Genomic DNA, 23328 nt, shown 5'->3' with positions numbered 1-23328 from the left:
CATTGGTCAAGTTTTGCTTCTGAGTTAATGCAGAAAAAGATAAGACAGTTGGAGACATCTGAAATCCTGCCCAGCAGAGCCATCATGGAAAGGAGGCTCCATGCTCAGGCCAGAGAGGGATGCTCCAGAGAGGACCCACAAACGTGGCCCATCTGCTGTCTTGTGGCAGAACATTCATGTGGCTTCTGGCCGTGGCATCTGGCACTCTCCATCAAGCAATCTGACACGTACCCACCACCCAGTGGCAGCACCAGCCTCTTAATTAACGGGACAGGCATACATCCAGTCACTTGGAGCTGGCTGTCACTGCTGGAACAACTCATCCAGTCAACAGGTGACTCTCTGCTGTGTCTGAAGAGCCTTTCTGAAAGAACGTGGCAGAGCCTTTGTGAAGGAAGAAGTGACACAGATAAGGTGGATCTTGTCAGTGGCTCACGGGATGCGGGCTGTGAGCCCAGTGAGCCTGAGTTTCTGTGCTGCTCCCCGTGCTGTGCATGAGGCAGAGGAGAGGAAAAACTGCAAACACAAGCACTGTCAAATAAGGAGCTTCCTCAACGTGATCAGCATACATCTTATGGCCAGATAAGGCTAATAGGGCTGAATGTTATTGAATCAGGCAGTTACTGCCCCAGATTAACTGGCCTAACCTATTGATTGATCTCACTTAATACCTGCTGCAAACACATACCCTCATCAACAAGCAACCATTCATTGACACAGCAAATGATAAATGTAGGATGCTTATGTGATGAAGGAGTAGCCAGACTTTCCTTAAAACATGAGTGCATTTTCCACAGTTACATAAATTCAGCTATATGCCCTTATTCCTGAAGAAGTGCAGGTACACAGTCAGCTATTTTGTTAGTAGCCTTTACTTATTATTTTCTCTCAGTGGAATCAATGTCTCTGTACTTAAACCACCAAACAAAAGGTGCCTGGTACTGAACAGCTCTGTTTAACAAGCTTTGCAAGATAAATCTCGCAGAATATATATTTGGAAAGACATTTCCAAGACGGCTAAATGCTCAGGTTTTCCTTTTAGCTTTCAGTCTGCTTTTGTGTATTTCAAGATCAAGGAGATTTATGCTCTCTGAACTAGCAGAAAGGGGACAGCGTTACAGCCAACAGCTGATGATTTGACCTCTGCTCATCTTTGTACAGTGTCTGCTTGGAAAAAGGAACTGAAATGAAACAAAGCTGACTTAAAAGTATAAATCCAGCTACATTCATCACACAGTACATTTAAGGCTGTGAAATGACTGAACATTCAAAAATAACCCTAGTAAGTGTCCTTGGAAAAGAATTGTATCAAATTATTAATCTTCACTAAATAAATTGGTTTGACTTGTACTGCAGCTGCCTGCAGCAAATGTCTATTTTACTAAGAAGTTCAAGGCTCCAGAGAAGTGTAATTTACATACAAATCTTTAAGTAATGCTGAGACTAATTGTCTTTGGGAGGGGGCAGTATGTTGCTGAGGTACCACCTTAATAATAAGTGTTGATGCTGTTGAAGATGTCCAGGGTGCAAAAGCAGTTGAGAAGATTTCCTGGAGAAGACAGAAGTCAGAGAAGACAAGTAGTAGCAGTAATGGAGGATAGGAATAAATCATGAACTAGATTTTGCCTTCTCTCTGGAAGGCAATGACGTAGGTTATGTACGAAAACATAGGAAAATAGAGCCCAGGAAGGGCAATTTTACCCAGGGATGGAGAAAGGAGAGAAGCTACAGGGACTATAGCCACATCACTAGGTTAACAGCATGCCCATGAAATTTCTTGGTGGCCCGGTGGCTATGCAGTCCTTACCTGTGGGAAGGATAAGCTCTTGAAGAGTACAGCTGGTGAAGGAAGGCTTTGCCTATAGAGCAGCATGGTTTCCTCTCTTTAATGGGTAAGGAATCGTAGTCAGATGAGAATGTTCCCTCTCTAATTGTAGTAATCCACTAATAAGGATGACCAGGGTGAAAGCCACGCAGCCTTTCTTTAAGAGTAATGGCTATAAATCAAAAAAACCCCAGAAGATACTTTTATGTCAGTTAAGTCAGTTAAACATAATATACCATTTCCTCATTGCTCCCCAGATAGATACCAGGCAGCGATATTAATTTGTATTTCTTTGCTATATTTTGAGCATGGAGGGGAAGAGAAATTGGAAAAAACAGTGAGCCACTGTGGGAAAAGACTTCTAAAATAAAAAAATCAACCTTACAAGGAAGATGACATCCACAAACCTACACTCAATTAAATCAGTGACAAAAACTCCTACTGGTCCTGATGAGATGGGTGGCCAAGCGAGATCAGGGAGACCAATTCAGGGCTGCGTGTAAGGGAAATGCAGGGAACCAGTGTGCCATCAGCCTACAGACTGCAAAGGAGGCTCTCATCTGTGACGGCAAGCTTCCCAGAGGAACAAGCAATGGTTGTATACAGTGGGGATAATGAAGAGAGATGCAGATGTTGTTTAAGTCAGGAGAGTAATGCCATATTTCCATATGTTACTTGTGTAATCTTCTCCAGGGACTAATCTTACACATAAAGAGCTTTGAAAAGGTAGGTGACCCAAGTGAGGAAAAGTAAGCGGGCACTGCAAGTGAACAAACGAGTGGTTTGATAGCATGCTGCTAGAATATTTTGCATAATATCTATTTTAAGCTTCAATAACTAAGCTGTCATTCAGAAGAGTTTCTATTCTTTCTCTTTCTTTTTTACTAGACTCTCTGTGTTACAGAGCAACTTTGAAGGACTAATAGTTAAGTAGCTGACAAATATCAATGTCACCCCAGAATTTAGTGAAGACCCAGTGCCTTTACCCACTGTGGTTTCTCATTTACTTCATGAAATTAAGCGGACTAGGATGTGACACATGAAACACTGTCAGATTTACAGTGGTAGCTGAATTTCCGTGAACATTCTGCTGCTTTCAGCATACATAGCTTTTCCAAAAAAACCAATCTCAGCAAAGCAGTGCTCACCTAGTGAGAATTTTTTTTAAAAGAAAAAGAACATGAAAAAATATGTTTTTCTTTGTCTCTTTTTCGAGGAAGCAGACAACAGAGACGGCTCATACCCTGATGTCAGAGAAGGTGTCTATTCAAATCCAGGCCAATGTGCCAGTGCCTGATCTTTGTATAGTTCTGGTAGCTGGTCGATGCTCTGACTGAACCACAGTGGTGATGCTCCAGACAGACTACAACTCAAGTGTCTGAGCAGTGACAGAATGATTACAAAGACTGAAGTGATCCCTACAAGCAGTCTCTGCCAATTTAAGAGGAGTAATCCCCAAGCAAAGCCACTAGAAAACGTTTCAAGGTCTGAGGACCGGACTGCTCAGCCTTAAAGTCCCAATGAACAGCAAGTAGTGCCATACCATGGGACAACGTGCTGCAATAAACTGAGGCACGACAAGAAACCGTGGCTCTATAACTCATATGTTGGATTTAATCCGTAGGTTGGCACTGTCGGAAGAAGACAATGCAATAGCCAGGGTGTTGCCAGCAGCTCTCTGCAATGGTGATTCATTCAGCGATCCACCGTATAGCAATGATAAGCTGCATGTGGAAGAGCGATGTTCTGGCTTGTGAGTTAGCTGCAGCTGGTCACCACCATTGCTTTAATGTCTCTTAGACCACATCATCTCCCTGCAAAAAAGGATCGGAGTGGGATTCCACCACGTAAGAATGTTTTCACATGTTTTCTTAAGATAGTGGGAACAGGCTTTTTAAAGAAAATTTTAAGCTTCTCTTGAAATGTAATCAACCCAACACACAGCAAGTTTGCCAAACTGTGAAAAAGCAAGGGAGTTTGTTAGAGCATGCCCATCTGAATGAAAGTAACAGGCACTAACTAAATTATCTAAGCTACACAAAAGCAAAAAAAAAAAACAAAGGGAGAATATAAATCTGACAGAAAAGCTGATTTGTGTTATTTTTTCATTTTTTATAAAATTATTTTCAGCATCACATAGAGGGAACTTGTAAAAATGCCTTTCAGTTAATAGTTTTCTCCATCTTGCAGTACCAAGAAATATGATTTTTATCTTGACTACACTCTTTGGAAATGTTCCTCTTTCAAATCCTGACTGCATATTTGGAGAAAAACTGGCACGCAAATAAACGATTTCTGACAAAAGGTTGCAAACATTTTTTCCAGATGTCTTTTAAATATCCTATTTCTAACAACATTACAAGCTATTTAGAGACTACAGCTTCTGGAATTAGTAGCTTCCAGTGATGCAACTCAGAATAGAAACTCAGAGTGTGCCGAGCCAGCAGTCATTGATGTGGCCTGAAAGGACCATTTGATTGGCCAAATCCTGAGAGCTGGGAAGTGTTTGTACGTTTCATTCACTGATGCAGATGTTCAATTACCCTCAAGAGCAAAGCCCACTTATTTTGTGATGGTTGAACTTTCAGCCTTTTCTTGGAAAAAGAAATTATCTCATACGGGGTAAGAGATGTCAAACAGAAGGTATTTTTGAGATTAACAATTATTTTTGTTAATGAAAATATTCTCTCTTGCTTTCTTCTTCTCCGTCCCCTCACGCATTTTCAATATTGCTCCCTTTTATGAACAGATTTTGATTTCTGAAAGACTTCTTTTGCAGGAACTAATTGGGAACCGGTCTCTCTTGTGGCTATATTGATTGAACAGAGTGGGTAAACTCTCTGAATTCAATGCTGACTAACAGCCATCTGCCATACTCTATGACTAACATTATTCCATTTTTGTGGGAAGATGTGATTTCTTTGCAGATCCTTAAGCAAATAGAGAAGATACTTTGCCTTTTCACCCTCGCTTTGTTTTTTGCTTTGTTTTGTTTTGTTTTTTCCTCTGAAGTGAAGTTTGTGAAGTTGAATCCCCTGAAAAATGTGATTCAAGGGGCTGCTTTTGGCCAAACCATAAATGAATCTGACTGGTGTCTGATGAACTGCAACAGAGTGTCAGTCTAAGCCTACTTTGCTAACCTGTATTGCTTTGAAAGGACTACCTGTTTCAATTGGATTATAATTATCTGACAAGTTACCAGCACACACACACACACAAAAAAGAGGTAATCTCTTACAAGAAGGTTTAGCATAGCTTGCTGATGGATTGGAGCCTATTTAGATAACACTAATCAATGCATCTTGGCAACTGCCAGATGGGATTACTGTATTTCCTCGTGGCTTCAAAGGGCATTTTAGAAAAAGATGCTAAAAAACAGAATTCATTTCAGCATAGAAAAGGAAAGTGGTGGTAGATGTCAAGGATAAACAACTTGAGGAACTAGTTTGGTGCATTATGGCTCTTCTACCCACCTATGGGCTATGCTTTCTGTCTCCAAGAAGAGGTATTCAGAATGTTAGTGTATCTTTGGGGCCACTTTTCACTAGTATCTTATACTTATTTTATGATGTTATTATTCTAAAGTTTAATGGTTTATTAATACTATTGATAAGATAGTTATTAATTAATCATTAATTATCAAAGATTTATTATGAAGGATTAACTTTTGTAATATTTAATGATATTAACACTCTACTTCTGTATTGGAAAGGTAAATTTACAAGGCAATACATAAAAAGGATGAGCAAATTCTGCAGGTGAAGAGCCCTCCAGTTTGAGCTGCAACTGGAAGAATAGATGCTGGTGTAGCCTCTAGAGCAAATGGACAGAATCTGGCTGTACCCATTCACTCAGCCAGGCAGGCACCTGACTTGGCAGCTGAAGCATCCTTCTAGGAAGGTCTCAGGAAGGTGAGCTTGGAAATCTGCAGACCAGTGGTGATAAAGCGAGGATGGCTGTGGCAAAGCAAATGTGATGCAAGACAGCAAACGAGGAGCCAGCCTGGATGGGATCCTGTTCCCTAGTCACCTCCTTCATGTGTTGCCACAGCATGGCTTTCTCTGAAAAAGCTTTTATGTTTTTACTGAGCTAATAAACAAATAGGATAAGACCTGAAATTATCACTTACAGCAAACATGGTTGTAGATAGTAGAAATGCAGGTATGTATTAATGTGTTATTTGCATAGTAATGTGTGAATGTGTTATCACAGACCTGACTGACTTGTAGGTCCAGAGGAGAAAAGTTTCTGTCACTAGCTGTGGGTGTCAGGCTCTGCAAATTTAACAATCCTGTAGTGTATTTTAATAGAATTAACAAGCAAAACAAAGAGCCTCCAGATGGTACCCCACTCACAGTCCCAGGGACTTTCTAGGTTCCACTCCCATGTTAATCAAAAGCTGAACACGATTCACTCTGTAGGGGACAAAGGCTGTTGCAGAGCATCAGCTTAATAACTGCAGCCTTTAACAGCGCTCCCATGAGGCTCTGCCTTACTGGATCAGGTCTTACTGTGAAGTGTGAGCATGGGGTCAGCCCTTCAAAAAGTGCATTTCAAAACTGTGTGGTTTTCAATGGAAAAATAAGTGAAGCGTTAGAGCACTCTGATTTTTAAGAGACAGCACAGTTCTGTGCTTCTGGTCTGCTGGATATAGCTTCTGCTCCATGAACGCACCAGAGAGCAAGACAGGGCTTTTGCAGACTGTTGTAGCATACTTTATGGACCCACCATAAATTATTGATGAAACAGCTAATCTTCCATACATGCATGAACAACACACCTTATCTTTCCCTTTGGAGCTTAGGTGAGAGCTGTTCATAATACAGCTTTTGCTAAAAATGTACTGTGCATGCACAGAACATGCTTTTCAAAGGCTCTTAAGCCAAACAAATCAAAAGCGTTCATAACTGAAACACTCAAATTTCTCTGCTAAATTTTAAATTTCAGCCCGCACCCGTTTCAGTGTTAGGAGTGTCAAAAATCACCTCTCCCATGTATATTATGGGAAAAATTTGTTCCCTTTCTTTCACTTGAAAACAGCAACTTGCTTTTTTCCTTGAGCTTTGAGTTAACATCATATCTGGGCAATGTAAAATATCAATCCAAGAAACAGAGGGTTCAAACGCTACTAAGAAGTTGAAAACCAGAAAGCAAAAAGGAAATATCTAGACAAGCATTGTTACTGTTGACAACATCCCATATGCTGTAAATACCTGAGGAGTTTACAAGAAAAACCCCCACCTATTATCGATGTTACTTCCAACAGGAGAACTGCAGGAAGGAGACGAAAGAGCTCCACAACTCCCTCTGTGGAGTGAGTATAATACGTCGGGCAGTGCAGTGGCAAATCAAGCCCTGCAGAGCTGCTTTTCCCTGTGCCATGCAGCCAGGCACGTAACAGAAGCCTTTATTGCTGAGCATGGAGAGCGATGGAACACGACTGATTGTGGTTGTATACATATCTTCCCTGTGAAGTAGGATTATCCCATGGTGATGTGCTCAGAAACAGCCTGATCCGCCATCTCTTCCAGGGACAGGACAGCTCTCCCTGCCTCTTCATGGGGGCTTGGGAGGAAACCGCACACTGGCTCCAAGTCATCGCTGTTTTCAGTCTTGATGAAGCCTTTTTCCCAAGTTTTCCTGTTCACCTGAGGCTGTGAAATAATGGAAGAGGGAACTAGAGCCTATTGACCTCATGCTGGATGAACAATGGACTCTGACTCTACAGGCTCCTTTCAGGAAGGCATTGAGATGGAAGACAGTTTGAAATTCAGATTCTGGGCTGCACTTGCAGAACAGGGGATTAGAAAAAAAAATTTTGTAACCTGATTAAATATTATTCCATCTCGATGTATTTGTGCTGTGAAAGGACCAAGCACACACCAGGGCTTAGGTCTACAAACTCTGTGAAATCAATAGGAAGTGAGGAAGCTTAGGTAGGAGATAGAAATGTCAATATTCTATTGGATCTGGGCCAAGGTTTGACAGTGTAAAGTACTGTGCAAAGATGGCACAAGACCCTTCCTCAAAGAGCTTGATGTCTAAATATGAAGAGTAAGTTACTGAGAAGTGACAAAACCAGGACTTCTCACTACAGACACAAGGCCTCACTTTTCTTATCCTATCAAGTTTTAAAACCCATCACATTGCATGTTGGTTTAACAGGCCTGCTCAAACTAGCCCACAAGCCTTTTCTTGTAGCATATGTGCCTTCAGGAAGAGATTACCACCTCCTGAAACACATGAAATAGCAGTACAAGTAAAACCCTGATACATTTCTAGCTATCTTTAAACACTGTAAAGGGAGGTGATTAGAGGAGGAGAGTTAGAAACATGTGATTTGCCATCTTTCAGTGGTTCCGTTCTCAGCAAGAGCTCTTCAGGCAGACCACAGTTGGTCTATGGGAGCTACAGAACCACCAAAAGCAGGCAAATGTGAAACCGAAGTGGTCTTCCTCAGCAACCCAACTAAGTAAGGGAGTAAGGGCCTGATCCCACTCCCAGCAGAGACCACACTGATCAAAGCAATGGGATTATGGGACCTTTGGCTGCAGTGGAAGCAGGACGAGGTTTGAACCTGTGCAAAGTGAATACAAGGGACCATATGACCACTAGTGCTGACACTGCTCTGTGGGATCTGCTATGCATGCTTCCTCAAAATATTTCATCACTTGGTTGAAAGATAATTTAAGGAACCAGCCACTGAGAGTTGGCCACTGGGTCTGCATGGGAAGTGTTAAAGACTTCAATGACCTCTTGCACAAGATGAGAGGCCCAGGCCTGTCATAGTCTTAACCTTGAAGGTTGGCAGGGTCAGAAGGAGCGTACAGAAGGCACCACTGCTATTGCAATAAAACCAGAAAACGTCAAGGGAAGAAAATGCAAACATTTTCTCTGTAGGAAAGTTAAAAGTGTATCTACAGGTTGCCATGGATACAAAAGTCCGTTTACTCTAGTAGTGTTCTCTAGCAGCTACCCACAAGTATAAGTGATTAAGGAGCAAACACAACTATGTTTATAATGTTCCATTAGGTTTATATAATTAGCTCTTTCAACTGCAAACCACCACTGGTGACCTTTTTCTCAAGTGTTCATAAAAACCCAGTGGGCTGATAAGACCATTTTTAGAACCACCTGTCCTATCTCTCTGCCTCTCCACAATCACTTGGGATCAAATGACTACTAGCATGTCACACATGGCAATTTTCACAATCCAGAACCCTCATTTTGGGTTACAGTAATACAACGAGCAGTTTGTGTGGCTGGTCTGAGGGGAACATGTGCACAGCTATGTTTTAAACCGTAAGACAAGCCAAAACCCTCGGCACGCAGCCCTGTGTGGGAGCCTTTATCGTCCTGTCTCACAAAAGTGACCTTACACTCCCATGCATGCATGAGAGACTATGCATGAGAGCTGCTAAAGCAGCCTCTCTACTTGTGGGACAGGCAGAAGAGCTACTCGTCTTTGTACAGACTAGGCTGAAAGAGGGCAAAGTTCCACCAACAAAAGGTTCACAAGTGTGCATGGCAGGAGACTCCATCTTTAAAGCGTGATGTTGGATTGGTAACTGCAAGGCTCAGTCCGGCCTCTTTCTGTTGCTGTCATAGTAGTCTCCTCCCAGAGCTCTTGTGTCCAGCATCCCCTTCAAAAAAAGGAAAGCTGAAGTTCTGACATCTGGCGTGACATTAGGTAGGAAGGTCCTGGCAGTGTGTCCCAGCCAGCTGCAATGGGAGCCAGCTTTTGGAGTGAAGTGTGCAAGAGTTGGGAGAAATTGTCTTTGCTGCAACCAGCAGCTAGAGAAGTCTGTGTGGGTTTCTTCAGTCTCTGGACTGTTTCCATTAATATTTTTACTGGGGGCTCATTCTGATAAACCTTCTTTTTCTGTCTCAGACTTCAGAGCAGTCCTTCCCACTGTTGTGTTTTGCTCAAAAATAGCAAGTTTAAAGACATTTCAGTGTCCATGGACACTCTCATAGAACCTGGATGCTGAGGTGAATTCTACATCATCTGGATGGAGGGATTCATCCATCCATCCACAAATCAAAAGTTTATTTCAATGGTTCTGGTACAAAAAATCTTTCAACATCTTTAAAGTATTTTTTTCAGTCTTAAAAATCATTGTGTGAGAAGGCTGACACAGGGCACCACTATTTTTTTGTTTCTTGGGGGCTACATCTAAAACAGAAAATGTTTGTGAAGAGTAATCTATGGTTTTCTACATGCCAACACAGCAAACTGGATTCATGAGGTTCGTGCTGGTCGCTCATCATTACCAGCAAGAAAAATTCTGCAAAGTCCAGTTATGCCTTCCCGTCAGGGCATTCTGAAGACACAGGGTGGCATGGATGCAATTAAAAGGACAGTTTGGCCTACGGAGCTATGATTTCTGGTGAGCAGGGAGAGGAAATGAAGCCAGCGTGATGCCCAAGTTACAGGCCCAAGTTACTGCAAACTTGGCAGAGTTTGCAGTAAAAAAAGATTTAAAAATCCATTTGTATATAAGCTTAGTAATTTTTTAATATAATCAATAAGACACTTATGAGATTTTTCAAAGTAGAAATATGGCTTAAATCTCACGTCTCAAATTACACTGGGCTTTTCTGTTTGCTTAAAGATGCACAGGAGATGGATTCTTTTCTCTGGATTTGGCTGTATGCACTACGTAGAACTTTAAAGTTTTAATGAAGTCATTGCAATTTAAAAATATTCGAATAGAACATAGGATCGTCTTTTAAATACTTACACAGTCCAGCTTTATCATATTCCAGGTTGTGCTACAGTCCTTGAGAATCATCAGGACATTAATCTTTGGATTTTAAAGACAGAAACATTCAATACTATAAAATTTGTAAAATCTGTAGCACTGACAGATCTTCAGATCAACCTACACTGAAAGTTTGCATCAAAAAATGCAAATAATATGCTCCCCCCCCCAAGTTGCATACAATCAATCTACAGAATCCGATTGCTGTTTATTTTGAAAGCACTGCTGTGAAAGAGTAGGCTCAATAGCTGCTATCGCTGTTGGCAAGAAGGGAGGCAGGGACTGTCTTCTTAATGAGTGTTTGTACAGTAACCAGCACAGTGGGATGCCAATAGTAATAATAATAAACCTTGATCAGAGATTTCAGACATTCCTGTAACATCAGACAGACTGTTCTGACTGCTGCACAACCAGGGGCTTCAGCTGCTCTATGAAATCCTTAGATTACTCCAGGGATACTTCTGAATCACGTTTAACTAACCCAGTCAGGGCACAGGTATTTTAACTTCCCTCATTTCTCATGTGCCACCATATTGCTTTTAAATCAGCAGCAATTTTGGAAGAATGGTTACTCCACACTGTACTTGCCCATGGAACCAAACTCCACACTTCAGGAGCTCAGGCCCACACCCTGCAGCCCATCACCCAGGCCCATGGAAAGCCTCCCCGGAGCCCAAGCTGGGTGGCAGGCCAACACCTGGCTGGTAGGGCCCAGATGCCAGGTGCCCCATGTCCCTCTGCTCCAGCACCTTCCCTGCTTCGCTCCCAAGAGCCGCCCCAGCACTAGAGATCTGTGCCCTGTTTTGGGACAGCAACACCAGGGCCATGTCCCTGCTCACGCTCTCACCGCCTGCCGCGAAGCCTCGAAGAGTCGGTGCGGCCCCGGCCACGCCGTCGAAGCCCTGACCCACCCAGGCCCTACCTCGGCTGCCCCTTGCCAGCGGCAACCCTTCACCCCCTCCCCGCACACCGGGCGTCACTGAGGGGCCTGCAGGCACCGCGGCCAGCGCTCCTGACTCTGACCTGCCCGGCTCCAGCACCGCGGGACGGCGGACAGCTCCCGCCGGGGCCGGGGCCGGGGCCGGGGCCGGGGCCGGGGCCGGGGCCGGGGCCGGGGCCGGGGCCGGGGCCGGGGCCGGGGCCGGGGCCGGGGCCGGGGCCGGGGCCGGGCGCGGTGCAGGGACCCCCCTTCCGGCGGCGGGGCGCAGCAGCCGCCCCGCCGCAGACCGGCGCTGTGGTTTTAAATGGGCGGAGCGGCGGCGGGTGGCGGGGCGGGCGGTGGGCGGCCCCCGCTGGCCCGCGGCGCCCATATAACCCCACCTCCCGGGCGCGGACTGCCGCGGTAATTGGCTGGATGTGGTACTTGGAGATGTTGAGCTGGCTCCTTCCCCCCATGTCCCTGCACACACACAGGGGCGGGTGGTGCGGGCGGGAGCGGGAGGCAGGGCTCAGCCCCGGCGGCGGCGGTGGGGCTCCCCCTATTCCCTGCCTGCCCGCCGCCGTGCCCGAGCCGCTCCTGCTGCTGGGCTGCTGCTTGCGGCCGCAGGACCCGGCCGAGCCGGGCCGAGGGGAGCGCGGGCGGCTGCTGGCGGCGGCCGAGATGATGGCGGAGGGCGGCGGCGGCCCGGCGCGGAGGAAGGCGCTGTCGCTGCTGGAGGCGGCCCGCTCCCGCTACGAGAGCCTGCAGATCTCCGACGACGTCTTCGGGGAGTCGGGACAGGACAGCAGCGGCAACCCCTTCTACAGCACCTCGGCCGACTCCCGCTCCGCCGCCTCTTCCCAGGACGAGGAAGACGACGAGGAGGACGAGGGGCGCCCGGAGGGGCCGGGCCCGCGGGGCAGGGCGGCCCGGCGCCGCGCCCCCAGGGCGGCGGCCACTCCGGCGGAGCGGCGGCGACAGCGGCAGTTCGGCGGCGGCAGCGCCGTCCCGGGCGGCCCCGGCCCGATGGAGGAGGAGGAGGAGGAGGAAGCGGAGAAGGGGGGGTGGACCCGGTCGCTGCGAGACGTCCCACCCCCTCACTTCAAGGATGGCAGCGGTACGGCGGAGGGCGGGCTGCTGGGGCAGGGGGCGGCGGGGCCGGGCAGCTGCGGGAGGCCCTGGGGAGCGGAGCGGGCCGCGGGGGGTGCCCGGAGCTCGGCGCTGAGGCCTGGGAAGCCCCTGCGGGCCCGGCCGTCGGCCTGGCCTGGGGCCCGGCCCCTGGTTTCGGTGCGAGGGGGACGGCAGGTGCCTCCTGCCCGGTGCCCTCCCGGGAACGGCCCTGCTGTCGGGCCGCCGGTGTGGGGAGAGCCCGGCCGAGGCAGTGAGCGGGCGGGCGAGGGGAGGCCCCGTGTGCTTAGTCACAGGCGTCGCCTCCCCGGAGCCGCAGCGGTGCCTCGAGCGCCGGCAGCTCCGGGGATCCCCGCGGGAAGCGGGCAGGCTCTCCCCGGAGCAGGGCGTGCTGCCCAGGCCCCGGGTTTGGCCGTGCTCTTGTGCGTCGGGGTGGCTCCTCGCTTACAGGTGGGGAAAGCCGCAAATCTGGGCGATGCAGGTGACTGGCTCTGCAGAAGGGCTCTGGAAGTGGGACTGGGATTCCCTCTGGCTGCAAGGCTTTCTGTGGAGCCGTCCCTAACCTTAACCCTTCTTGCATGGCTCTTGGCCGGAGTGAATACCAAGAGAGGGGTGGACTGACTTGACATGTCATGACACACACATGGACTGATGTGACATGACATGTCATGACATGACACACACATGGACTGATGTGACATGACATGTCATGACATGACACACAGCAGCTGTGCACAGCATTGAGATCTCCTTGGACTGACTTGTGTAGCAAGTTGTACCACTGGTTTTCCTATGGAGCCATTATAAGGTATCTGTTGGCAGGCCTCAACAACCAAGTTGACTATGTAGCAGCAAGGCTTTGCTCAAAAACATGAATGGCTATGAAGAGCTGGGATGTGGGGAAAAAATAATAAAATATAAATTTCATCTCAGAACAGGATGCGATGATTGCTGTCATCCTCAACTGAGCTGATGGCTTGCCTGTCTTAAGGTTGCTTGTCTTCACCATTTATTTTGCGTGTAGTGTTTAACTCCTATGAAAAGGTAAATGCAGAAGAGTGCTGCTAGACTTGGTGTAGCATGCTGAAATTTGTGCAGTGGGACAGGCAGAAACCTATTTGAGGAAGGAGCTTGCGATGGGGAAGTAAGGTAGCACTGGAGCCCAGAGAAAGTTCTGTTGTGCTTCTGACAGATGTGCAAATAGAAGTTGTGTCTACCACTAGAAATAGCTAGACACTGTAAAATATTTACATATCAAGCTGATGTGCCTCTTTAAATAACTCTGCAAGTTTTATTGATGATTCTTATTCATAAGCATTTCTAAGATCAGGTCCTGGACTATAGGCTGCATGGTGTGATGCTATTTCAGCATCAGTTATCTCTTAATTTCTCTGCCTTAGCTGACTTATTCCTTCATATCATGACTTTATAGTATACATCGATTTTAATGTAGATGGAACTGCGATTAGGGTTTTGATGTTGGTTTGGAAAATAATTAAGTTGATGACCTATTAATTCAGGAATTTGTATTTCCTTTGAAATTAATAAGTCTGATTTGTGACTGTCAGAAGTAGATGCACCTGTCCCTTGAGGAAGGTGTATGGGTATTGCCGTGAATATTTCCTCCTAGTAATAGGTGGAGAAGAGGTTGCTGCTGCCCTTTCATTCTGTTGATCATGATGGTGATGATAGATGCTGCACGCTGTTCATAGCATGGTGATTTGGTTTGGCTGAAGTTCAGTTAGTGTTGTGGTTTGATATCTTGAAACATGTACTCTCTGTCATATGTTTGACTACTGAAATTCCAGGCATCGTATACAACTAAGCTCCTAAAATCCTAGTTTGTAGATTGACCGGTTTTAGGCCATGCATATGCCATAATTGGAGTCACACTAAGCATGCTTGTATTGGCACCATTGTCACTTGGATGCTGTTCTGACCCACGAGTTTGGACCCATAACTGCTGAGGAAAAGGTCTCCGCTGAGGTGAAGACAGGCATCCCTTGCAGTGACAGCACATCTTTCAGTCACTAATGGAGTACAAGCAAGAAATGCAGGGTCAGACGCAGAGCACTAACAAAACTGTATTCTCAGTTCAGATGTGCTGGATGTAAGAATCCTTTCTTTCTAGGGTCTGAGCTTAAAAGGAAGAGGCTTTCATGACACTGAGACGAAACTTACCTTAGGGTAGCACCAGAACTTCTGAGTGCAGCCTTTTGGTCAAAATATCAGAAGAATAATCCTTGTGGCAGTGCCTGATATTATCTGATGTCAGAAGACAAATGTCCTTGTGGACTGAAGTCTGAAGAGAGTTCAGCTACATCCATACTGGAAATAAATCCTTGAATCAGACTAGGCTCAAATCTAGCATCAAGTTGTTTGGTTTGGGACACTGCCCCTTCATGAAAGGGAAGGTGCAGAGAAGAAAACGGTTTAAATTAGTTATTGAGAATGAATTAAAGCTCCTAAGGGACACGGGGGGGAGGGTGTGGGGTGTGGGGGAAGAGCCACTTACAAAACTCTTGTAGTCTTTTTAACTAGAAATAGAAAATACTATCACTTCCTTTTTTTTTTGTGTTGTTTTTTTTTAAGTTACTTAATACTATCTTTCCCTTTCCACCCTCAATATTAAACTGATGTCTTAAAAAAAGTATTGTATCCATCCCTAGAATTAGTCCCGAGCATAGACAAGCTAACTGATACTTCATCTCAAAAATATACTAGAAGCCCAGATGTGCTGGGGGCTGCTGGCAGTGTTAGATGGTTCAGTACGTCCTCAGTCTGCCGGCAGTCACTGTGTGTGTTCATGGTGATGCCTGCCTTGTCCCTGTGGAAGGTTCTAACAAACTGGGAAAGGTCTGGATTGACTTCTGTGACTGGATGGCATAGCTATGCAACACTGTGCTGCTTGTGCCCCAGACTTTTGTATTCAGCCCCTTTTTCAGGGATCTACAGTTACTGTTGTTTCTGTTCCATTTAATAAAAATAGAGGGTGCTTAGACTCTCCAGAGGGGAAAAAAACCTGAATGATGACTTCCTTTGTGGAAATCCAAAATAGCTGTTAACTTTAACACAGAGGTTAGAACAGATGGCTTGCTGGCACTTCATGTTATTTCCAGTTAAGGTACTCTGAAATCATTCGCTTTAGTTACTGAGAAAAATCCCAACCATATTGTGATGACCTGATTTTTAAACTGGTAACTAGTGGCACTGTGTGTAGTTCTGAATAAAATAGGTTGAGGAAACAAGGGAGCTCAAGTGCCTGTCACAAATATCAAAGCAGTAATATGAGTTCTGAAGTACTGGGATATGAGTAGTGGACAGGAGGTCATAGAATCATAGAATGGTTTGGGTTGGAAGGGACCATAAAGATCACCTAGTTCCAACGCCCCTACCATGGGCAGGGACACCTCCCACTAGACCAGGCTGCTCAAAGCCCCATCCAGCCTGGCCTTGAACACTTCCAGGGATGGGGCATCCACAGCTTTTCTGGGCAACCTGTTCCAGTGCCTCACCACTCTCACAGTAAAGAATTTCTTCCTAATATCTAAGTTTTCAGTTTAAAACCATTACCCCTCCTCCTATTGCTACATTCCTGGATAAAGAGTCCCTCCCCATCCTTCCTGTAGGCCCTCTTTAGGTACTGGAAGGCCGCTATAAGGTCTCCCTGGAGCCTTCTCTAGGCTGAACAACCCCAACTCTCTCAGCCTGTCCTCACAGGAGAGGTGCTCCAGCCCTCTGATCCTCTTCATGGACCTCCTCTGGACCCACTCCAACAGGTCTGTGTCCTTCTTATGTTGGGGGCCCCAGAGCTGGATGCAGTACTCCAGGTGGGGTCTCACCAGAGCGGAGCAGAGGGGCAGAATCACCTCCCTCGGCCTGCTGGCCATGCTGCTTTTGATGCAGCCCAGCATACAGTTGGCTTTCTGGCCTGCAAGCACACATTGCTGGCTCATGTTGAACTTCTCATCGACCATCAACCCCAGGTCCTTCTCCTCAGGGCTGCTCTCAATCCATTCTCCACCCAACCTGTATTTGTGCTTGGGATTGCCCCAGCCCACATTCAGGACCTTGCACTTGGCCCGGTTGAACTTCATGAGGTTTGCATGGGCCCACCACTCAAGCCTGTCTAGGTGCCACTGGATGGCATCCCTTCCTTCCAGTGTGCTGACCACTCCACACAGCTTGGTGTCATTGTCAAGCTTGCTGAGGGTGCACTCAATCCCACTGTCCATGTTGTTGACAAAGATGTTAAACAGCACCAGTCCCAGTCTTGGAGGCAGTTGCTGAAATGCCTTCCCTGAGTTCCTGGCTACAGCTAGTCTGTGGGTAGGTCAACATGTGTGTGTAAAAGGATGATGACATTCATGATCAAATGTTGGATCCAGGCATGTTTTGGCATCTCCCTTCTCATTCTCTCCAAACCTTGCTGTGAAGGGGAAGTGGAATTGGTTTGTTGGGAAGTGAACCTACAAATAGATAGGCTTCTAGGAAAGGAGGTCTGACCCTGGCCCAAACAGTACTTTAATTCTGGAAGGAGGGATAGCTGTGGCTTCTCTGGCTTCCCTTCCTCCGAGGGCAGGACAGAGCTACTTGTGGAAGTGCAAAAATTGCTGCTAGGATAGGGAAAGCATAATTGAAAAGGAGAGAGCGAGCAACTATTACTACTTTAGTGACAAGCTAGTAAGTGCCAATAACTCAACACAAACCCTTGATTTCTGGTCACTCCTGCATCAGACTTAATTGGTATGCTCTTTCTTCCTTCAAGAGTTGGGTGGCTCTGGGTGGTGCTTTCCCTTGTTAACTCAGTTATCTGGCCAGGAAATGTTCCATAACACATAGAGGCACTATTGGTTCTGGTCTTTCTTTGTGGAGGGTCTTAGAAGGTGCAAATACCTTGGTATTGCTGCAACTCGATGTTCCTGAATTGGGGTGGTTGTTGTTCTCTTCCTAGGTTCCCATGCTTCCTGTATCCATATAGTTCAGCAATCAGAAAATTCGACCTCAGATGTAAGAGCGCTTCCTATTGTTAGGGATAATGTTAGGGTGGCAGCAATAGCAGAGAAGTCTGAACAAAAGTTAATGCTGAAGTCCTCAAAGTTACAGTTGATGATACTGTTTTCTACAATTTTTATGCTGTCCAAACCCTGTTCTTAACATTTTGTCCTCAGTTCTAGGCTTAAGAATGTTCTTTGCTGAAAGAGCATAGGAGCTCCTCTGCAAGTTGCATTTAGATAGTGTAGCTAGCTTTTTATGGACTTCCAGAGTATTTCTCTGAAACACTAAATGTGCCATAAGTTGCCGTCTTTGAAGAACACACTGCAGTAGAACAGCATGCTCTCAGGGAGAGCCAAGAGAAGTTGCATAGACCACGTCTAGCAATCAGGCTCTCCTTGTCACCTTGAAGAGGTATAAATGAGTATTTAAAGTAGTTTGGGGTTTTTTGTTATTTTTTGTTGTTGTGTTGGGATTTTTTAATGATAGTTTCTTTTTCCAGAAAGACCAGGTTATGGGAAACAGTCACGGCTGCCCCATGAGAGATGATCTGGTGCACAAGGGAGGGTATGTTATCTGAGAGATGAAATGAGCCTGCACGTTCCAGCTAAAGCCAAGGAAGCAAGGCACAGCTTTAAACTCCAGGTTGTGACCACCCTTACAATAAAAAAGATTTTTCTTATGTTTAGTTACAAATGTCTGTTTTCACATCAGCTGATGATTGATTTTTTTTTTCAGTAGTGTTGTTATTTTGTGAATGTTAAATAAGGAAAATGAATTTAGTTCCTTCAAGTTAGTCTCCAGTGAATCATACAATGCAATATATATTGATACAGCATGGAGTTGGTCATTTGACCCATGTTCTAAATAGTTTTAGCAGAGCTAAACAATTCCTTTAAAGTTAAATAATCAAAGGAGAGGAAAGTGATACAGGTAAGGGGAGAAAGGCTTTTATCTGTTATTTGAATGACTACAGGCATAACTGGGCAGAGAGTTGTGGAAAGTCTTTGCAGGATGTAGGGGGAGATCCAATGGACATATTCTTCTCAAGAGTGTGGAAAGGCAGATGGGAAGTCAGCGTTCCAATAGCAGGGAGATTGGGGGAAAAGCTCTTGGGTCAGGCTGGGCCATAAAAGAGAGCCATATACATACCACCATCTCACAGTGGTGGTGATCTTGGTTCAAGTCCTGAATTGAATCTGAAGGCTTTAGTCTTGTTAGATTGAGGTCAATACTTAGAGATTCCAGAGGTGGAAGAAAAGCTACGAAAGCTACTTATGGCAGATTCTGCTTCAGAAATATCTGGGCCAAATTCTTTAACTTTAAGTGGATAAAGTACTGCTGATGTGACTCGTTCTCGCTTACTTATGTCATCGGAGAAATTAGCTGCTTTTGACTTGCATAACCATGGAAAATAACAGAAAAAAAATTGTGTATCTGTATAATCTGTTCTTGCATTCTAAGTAGAAATTACTTATAACTTCCTAGAAGTATTGTGATGCTGTCATGATAAATACATCACAAAGATGTACACTACTACTTTGCAGATCCTTTATAGGTTGACTTAAAAGGTTTGAAGTTTTGCTAAATAAGTGAATTATGCAAAGGCTTAATATCTTGTGCGTCTTGAGAAATCTAAATGTGCTTTTCAGGTGATTTTACTGGGTTTAAAGCACATTTTCCTGTTTCCATGATCACTGAAATGATGCAAGTGCATGACATGACAGCCTTATTGATTCTAAAATTTAGTGCAACTTAGCTATCTGTGTTCCCTTCCTGCTTTTGCCCATACCTCTGCTATTGAACATGCATTTGGGGAATAACCCAGCGTTGATAAACCTCATGGAAAAAAACTGGTTTTGTTCTGCTTTTATACAGAGAACCAGTTTTTTGGTCATTACTTGAGATGTGAAAGTCTATACGCACTGCAGATCAAGGTCTTCTCCAAAGACACCATCTAGCCTTTTACAGAGAAAAAGCATATTTACTTCTAGATCTGTCACTGCATCAAATCAGTCTTTTCCCCTTGCAGCTATTGATGGGGTCATTTAAAAGAAGTAGATTAGTTCCTACAGTTACTCATGTCCTTTTGTCAACATCACAGAAACAGTACAGCAAACAACTTTGTCTGCATACCTCCAAGTCAACCTGGAGACAAAATTAGGTTCTCTGCTGAGTTTAATAAGGATGCTAATAGTGGAATTGACTTGCTAGTTCTGTATAGACTGCTAGGTCACAGGAAGCTGTCCTGGATACCATAGACTTAAAAGAAGCTGGAAATTTCTCTTGGGTGTGCTCGTTCTTGTAGATGTTTTGTTTCCCTCCATGCTCAAGCTTCCAGAACTTTGGAGCAGATAGATATAGCAGTTTGGAAACACAAAGTGCTTCCCAAAGAGAAGGTAATCATGGATACAGCTACACATCTTATTTAGAGGCCAGTGGAATATAGCCCCTAAAATACCTCATCCTTCTGAATACTGCCAAGAATTTGGCATGTTATTAGAAAACAGAACAGATGGACTCAAAAGGAATGCATGGCTGAGACAAATGCATGAGAATACTAGCATTTGACATCTCACTTCCTTGTGGCAAGGCATCCTTTCTAGGAGCTTATCCAAGCTTCCACTTCATATTCCTTAAAGAACAGGATGTTAATCAGTCACTGGCTCTATCTGAAGATGAACGGTCACATAACTGAGCACGTCTTTTAAAAACGAAGCCCGAGCTCCTTGGTTGAGAGGCTGCAGGGAAACCGGCTTGGAAGGCTCCTTAGCTTATTTTAGCTCCGTATAAATTACTCCTGGATTATCTCTTGTTTTTCTGTGAAGACAACTGGTATTAATGGCACAGGATAGATAGAAAACATGCTTTTGATTCTGCCTTCTTGGACACCATGAGGGATTCACATGACGTGTATTGACAAGCTATGTTTGCCATTAAGAAGGACAAAGAACAAAACCAAGCAACTTCCATTCAGCGAGCAGTACAAAGCTGTAGCTGTTGAAAACTGGGCAAACTGAAGTGTAGTTGATGAGGCACAATGTAAGGATGCAAAAATCGTGTCAGAGAGGGGTACACAGGAGACACTGAAGCAAAGAATATTGTGTATGTCTGTACGGATGGGCAAAATTAGCTGAGCGTTGGACAGGAAGATTACTGGACTGAGGTAAAACATACACGGGGCCCATCAGTGGGCGCAAATGGAAGTGTTATTTCTAGTGAATAAAAAGCAGAAAACAGACTTAAAGCAGCTGCTGTTATAACTGTGATTCATTTCTGATTACATATGGCAGAGAGGTGGGTGTGTATGAGAGATTTAAATTGGAACAAAAAAAAGAGAATATCTTTCTTTTTTTAAGCTACTTATGAAATTCACTGTTGTGGAAAATCTGACTACCCAGTATGTATAGTCACCTTGGCTTCTTCTTAAAAGGTAGATGCTGGCTAACTTCCCGGTGGGTAGCACTTGTAGGTGTGTAGTCCAGGGTCAGTGTGTAGCTGTGGGCATGTGGCTGTTCCCATTGATGTCATGGTGCTGTCTGCTGCTGGATGCACCCTGCTGATACACGTAATCTTGTCAGTTCATGCCCTGAAAAACTGCTTTGAAGAGGGTATAAGTATTGAAACTAATACGTGCATGCATTTATGCATATGGCATTTGGGATGGGGGATCTAGGATTACTTATTCTGCCCTAGTACAGGGAAAACAGTTCAACTGGGCTGCAAGGCAAGAGGTGGCCAGCCTTCCCCAGACGGCAGGGTGGTGGTTCATAAACCTTCACTTGCTGTAGCAGCCTGGTGAAAATGAACTACCTTTGGTTTGGGGCTAGAAATTCCTGAGATGATCTTGAAAAATATAAGATGCCCTTACATCTGTCATGCTGCATATGTTACATTATGGATATAAATACATAGGTGGATATAAATTCTTATTTAGTTTTTCAAAGGGCTTCTAGTTTGCTGGACCATATTCCTGAATGGGATCACTAAATGAGACCTCCATAAAATGAAGACTTTCCCCCCGTTTCTTGGGCTTTGTAGTTATTCCTTACTTATAAACTTGTCATATTATGTAGTAAAATACAATGTCTGAAGGTTTGTACTTGTGAGGTCTGCATGAATTCCTTCTTGTCATTGTCTCTGAGATTAAAAGAAATTAAGCAGTAAGACTTGTAGTGCCTTTGAGTGATCTGTAGCTATTTGCGTGGTGCTAACGTTGCTGCAAATAGTCATAGCCCTTTCTTTTAAGGGTAAGGAAAGGAGGCAGCTTTACGCATACTACAGATCTCCCCCATGGGGAAAAGTGATGGGTTTTGGAGTAAATGACGTCCTGCTCTTCCCACTTGACAGGGTTGTACTTGATAAATAAGGAATGACCCTCTCAAAAAAGGCCTTTCTTCATCTGGCTCTGTACTACTGGGTAATGACTCACATTTAAACTGACATCAGAGATGGTCTAAAACAGCTTGTCAAACTCTACAGCAGGCCTGTCATGGTGCCCCGTAGGGTCTGGCGGCTCCCTGTGGGCTGGGTGCTATGGGGCCTCCCCATGGGGGTCCATCAGAGCAGGGCTTGGCAGTCTGAGCCTGTCCTACCACGCCGGCTAGGGCAACTGCAGTCGAGGGCACTGAAGCAGCCCTGGCACCTCCCTGGGGACAGGCTGAGGCTGGGTCAGGATGTGGGCCCATGGCTGGACAGGCCAGGGCTGTGGGGAGCTGGAGCCCGGCCCTGCTGGGACAGGGGCTGATGGCCCTGGAGGCTGACATGAGGTCCTGGGCCTGCCCAGGCAGGGACAGTCAGGCATGGTGGTGCCCCTGGGGCACTGGCAGCAGCTCCTTGAAACAAACTCTTTGGCAAAAGCCATGACTTTCTTTAACGTCTTTTCCACAAAGAAGGTGCTAAGAAGGAATTCAGCAGTGCTTGTTTGGGCTGCTCTCACAGCCCGCTTCGCAGTGGCTCAGGGCTCTTCTTGCTCTGTCTGCACAGCCCTGGCTGTTGGTAGCCAGCCCTCTCCTCAGCCACGGAGAGCCTGGCTGCTGCCACAGAGCGACTGGGAGATAGCGCTGTCTTCTCATCACCTTTCTATTTCATAGGTGCCCTGCAAGTTCCTTTAGGTTCAAATTACCTTTGGTGCTTATTTCTCATGTATGAAATCAGCTTGTGGTAGGTCTGGCACCTGGAGCAGTTGTGCATAGTGAGGAGCCTTGTGGAGGCCCACCACAGTCACCACACCCCCCATTAGACTTATCTCCTTGTTTTCTGTACTGAATCAGAGGCAAATTCGTGAGGCAAGAACCATCTCTGCATTGCTAGCTCTGAGTTTCACATTGTGCTTTGCGTTGCTCTGTTGCAACAAACCTTGAAGAGATTAAAATATATAGGGGGGAGAAGCAGGCTGATGCAGAAACATCTGACTGAATAAATCCCATCTAATCCCTGTCAGGTATTCTCACTACAATCATCATTACTGCAAATGTGTGTTTCTGTCTCCATTTGAATTCTATAAGGTCTGGCCCAGTACCTCCAAAAATGTGTTGCATGAAGGATCTGGCAAAAGCTTAAATATTCTGATGGAAGAATATATTTTTTTTAATTTTAATTTAATGAGAATTTGAAGCTGCTTTCCTGAATGGAGGTGCACTTACTGAATTAGTTTATTAAATGCTTAGATAACATGAAGTTGAGAGTGACTCCAT

General features: G+C 45.3%; 1 protein-coding gene across 1 annotated transcript in view; it reads left to right on the top strand.

The window, feature by feature from the left end:
* Nucleotides 1-11936: 11936 nt before the first annotated feature.
* PGBD5 (piggyBac transposable element derived 5) overlaps nucleotides 11937-23328 on the top strand; it is a 75676-nt gene continuing 64284 nt past the window's right edge. The window contains exon 1 of the mRNA XM_063329062.1: nucleotides 11937-12626. Coding sequence (XP_063185132.1) covers nucleotides 11945-12626 — 682 coding nt within the window. The 5' untranslated portion in view covers nucleotides 11937-11944. The remainder of the gene's footprint in view (nucleotides 12627-23328) is intronic.

This window comes from Chroicocephalus ridibundus, chromosome 3 (genome assembly GCF_963924245.1).
Source record: "Chroicocephalus ridibundus chromosome 3, bChrRid1.1, whole genome shotgun sequence".
Lineage (NCBI taxonomy): Eukaryota > Metazoa > Chordata > Aves > Charadriiformes > Laridae > Chroicocephalus > Chroicocephalus ridibundus.
Note: the sequence above shows the minus strand (reverse complement) of the source record. Positions and strands in the feature narration are given on the sequence as shown.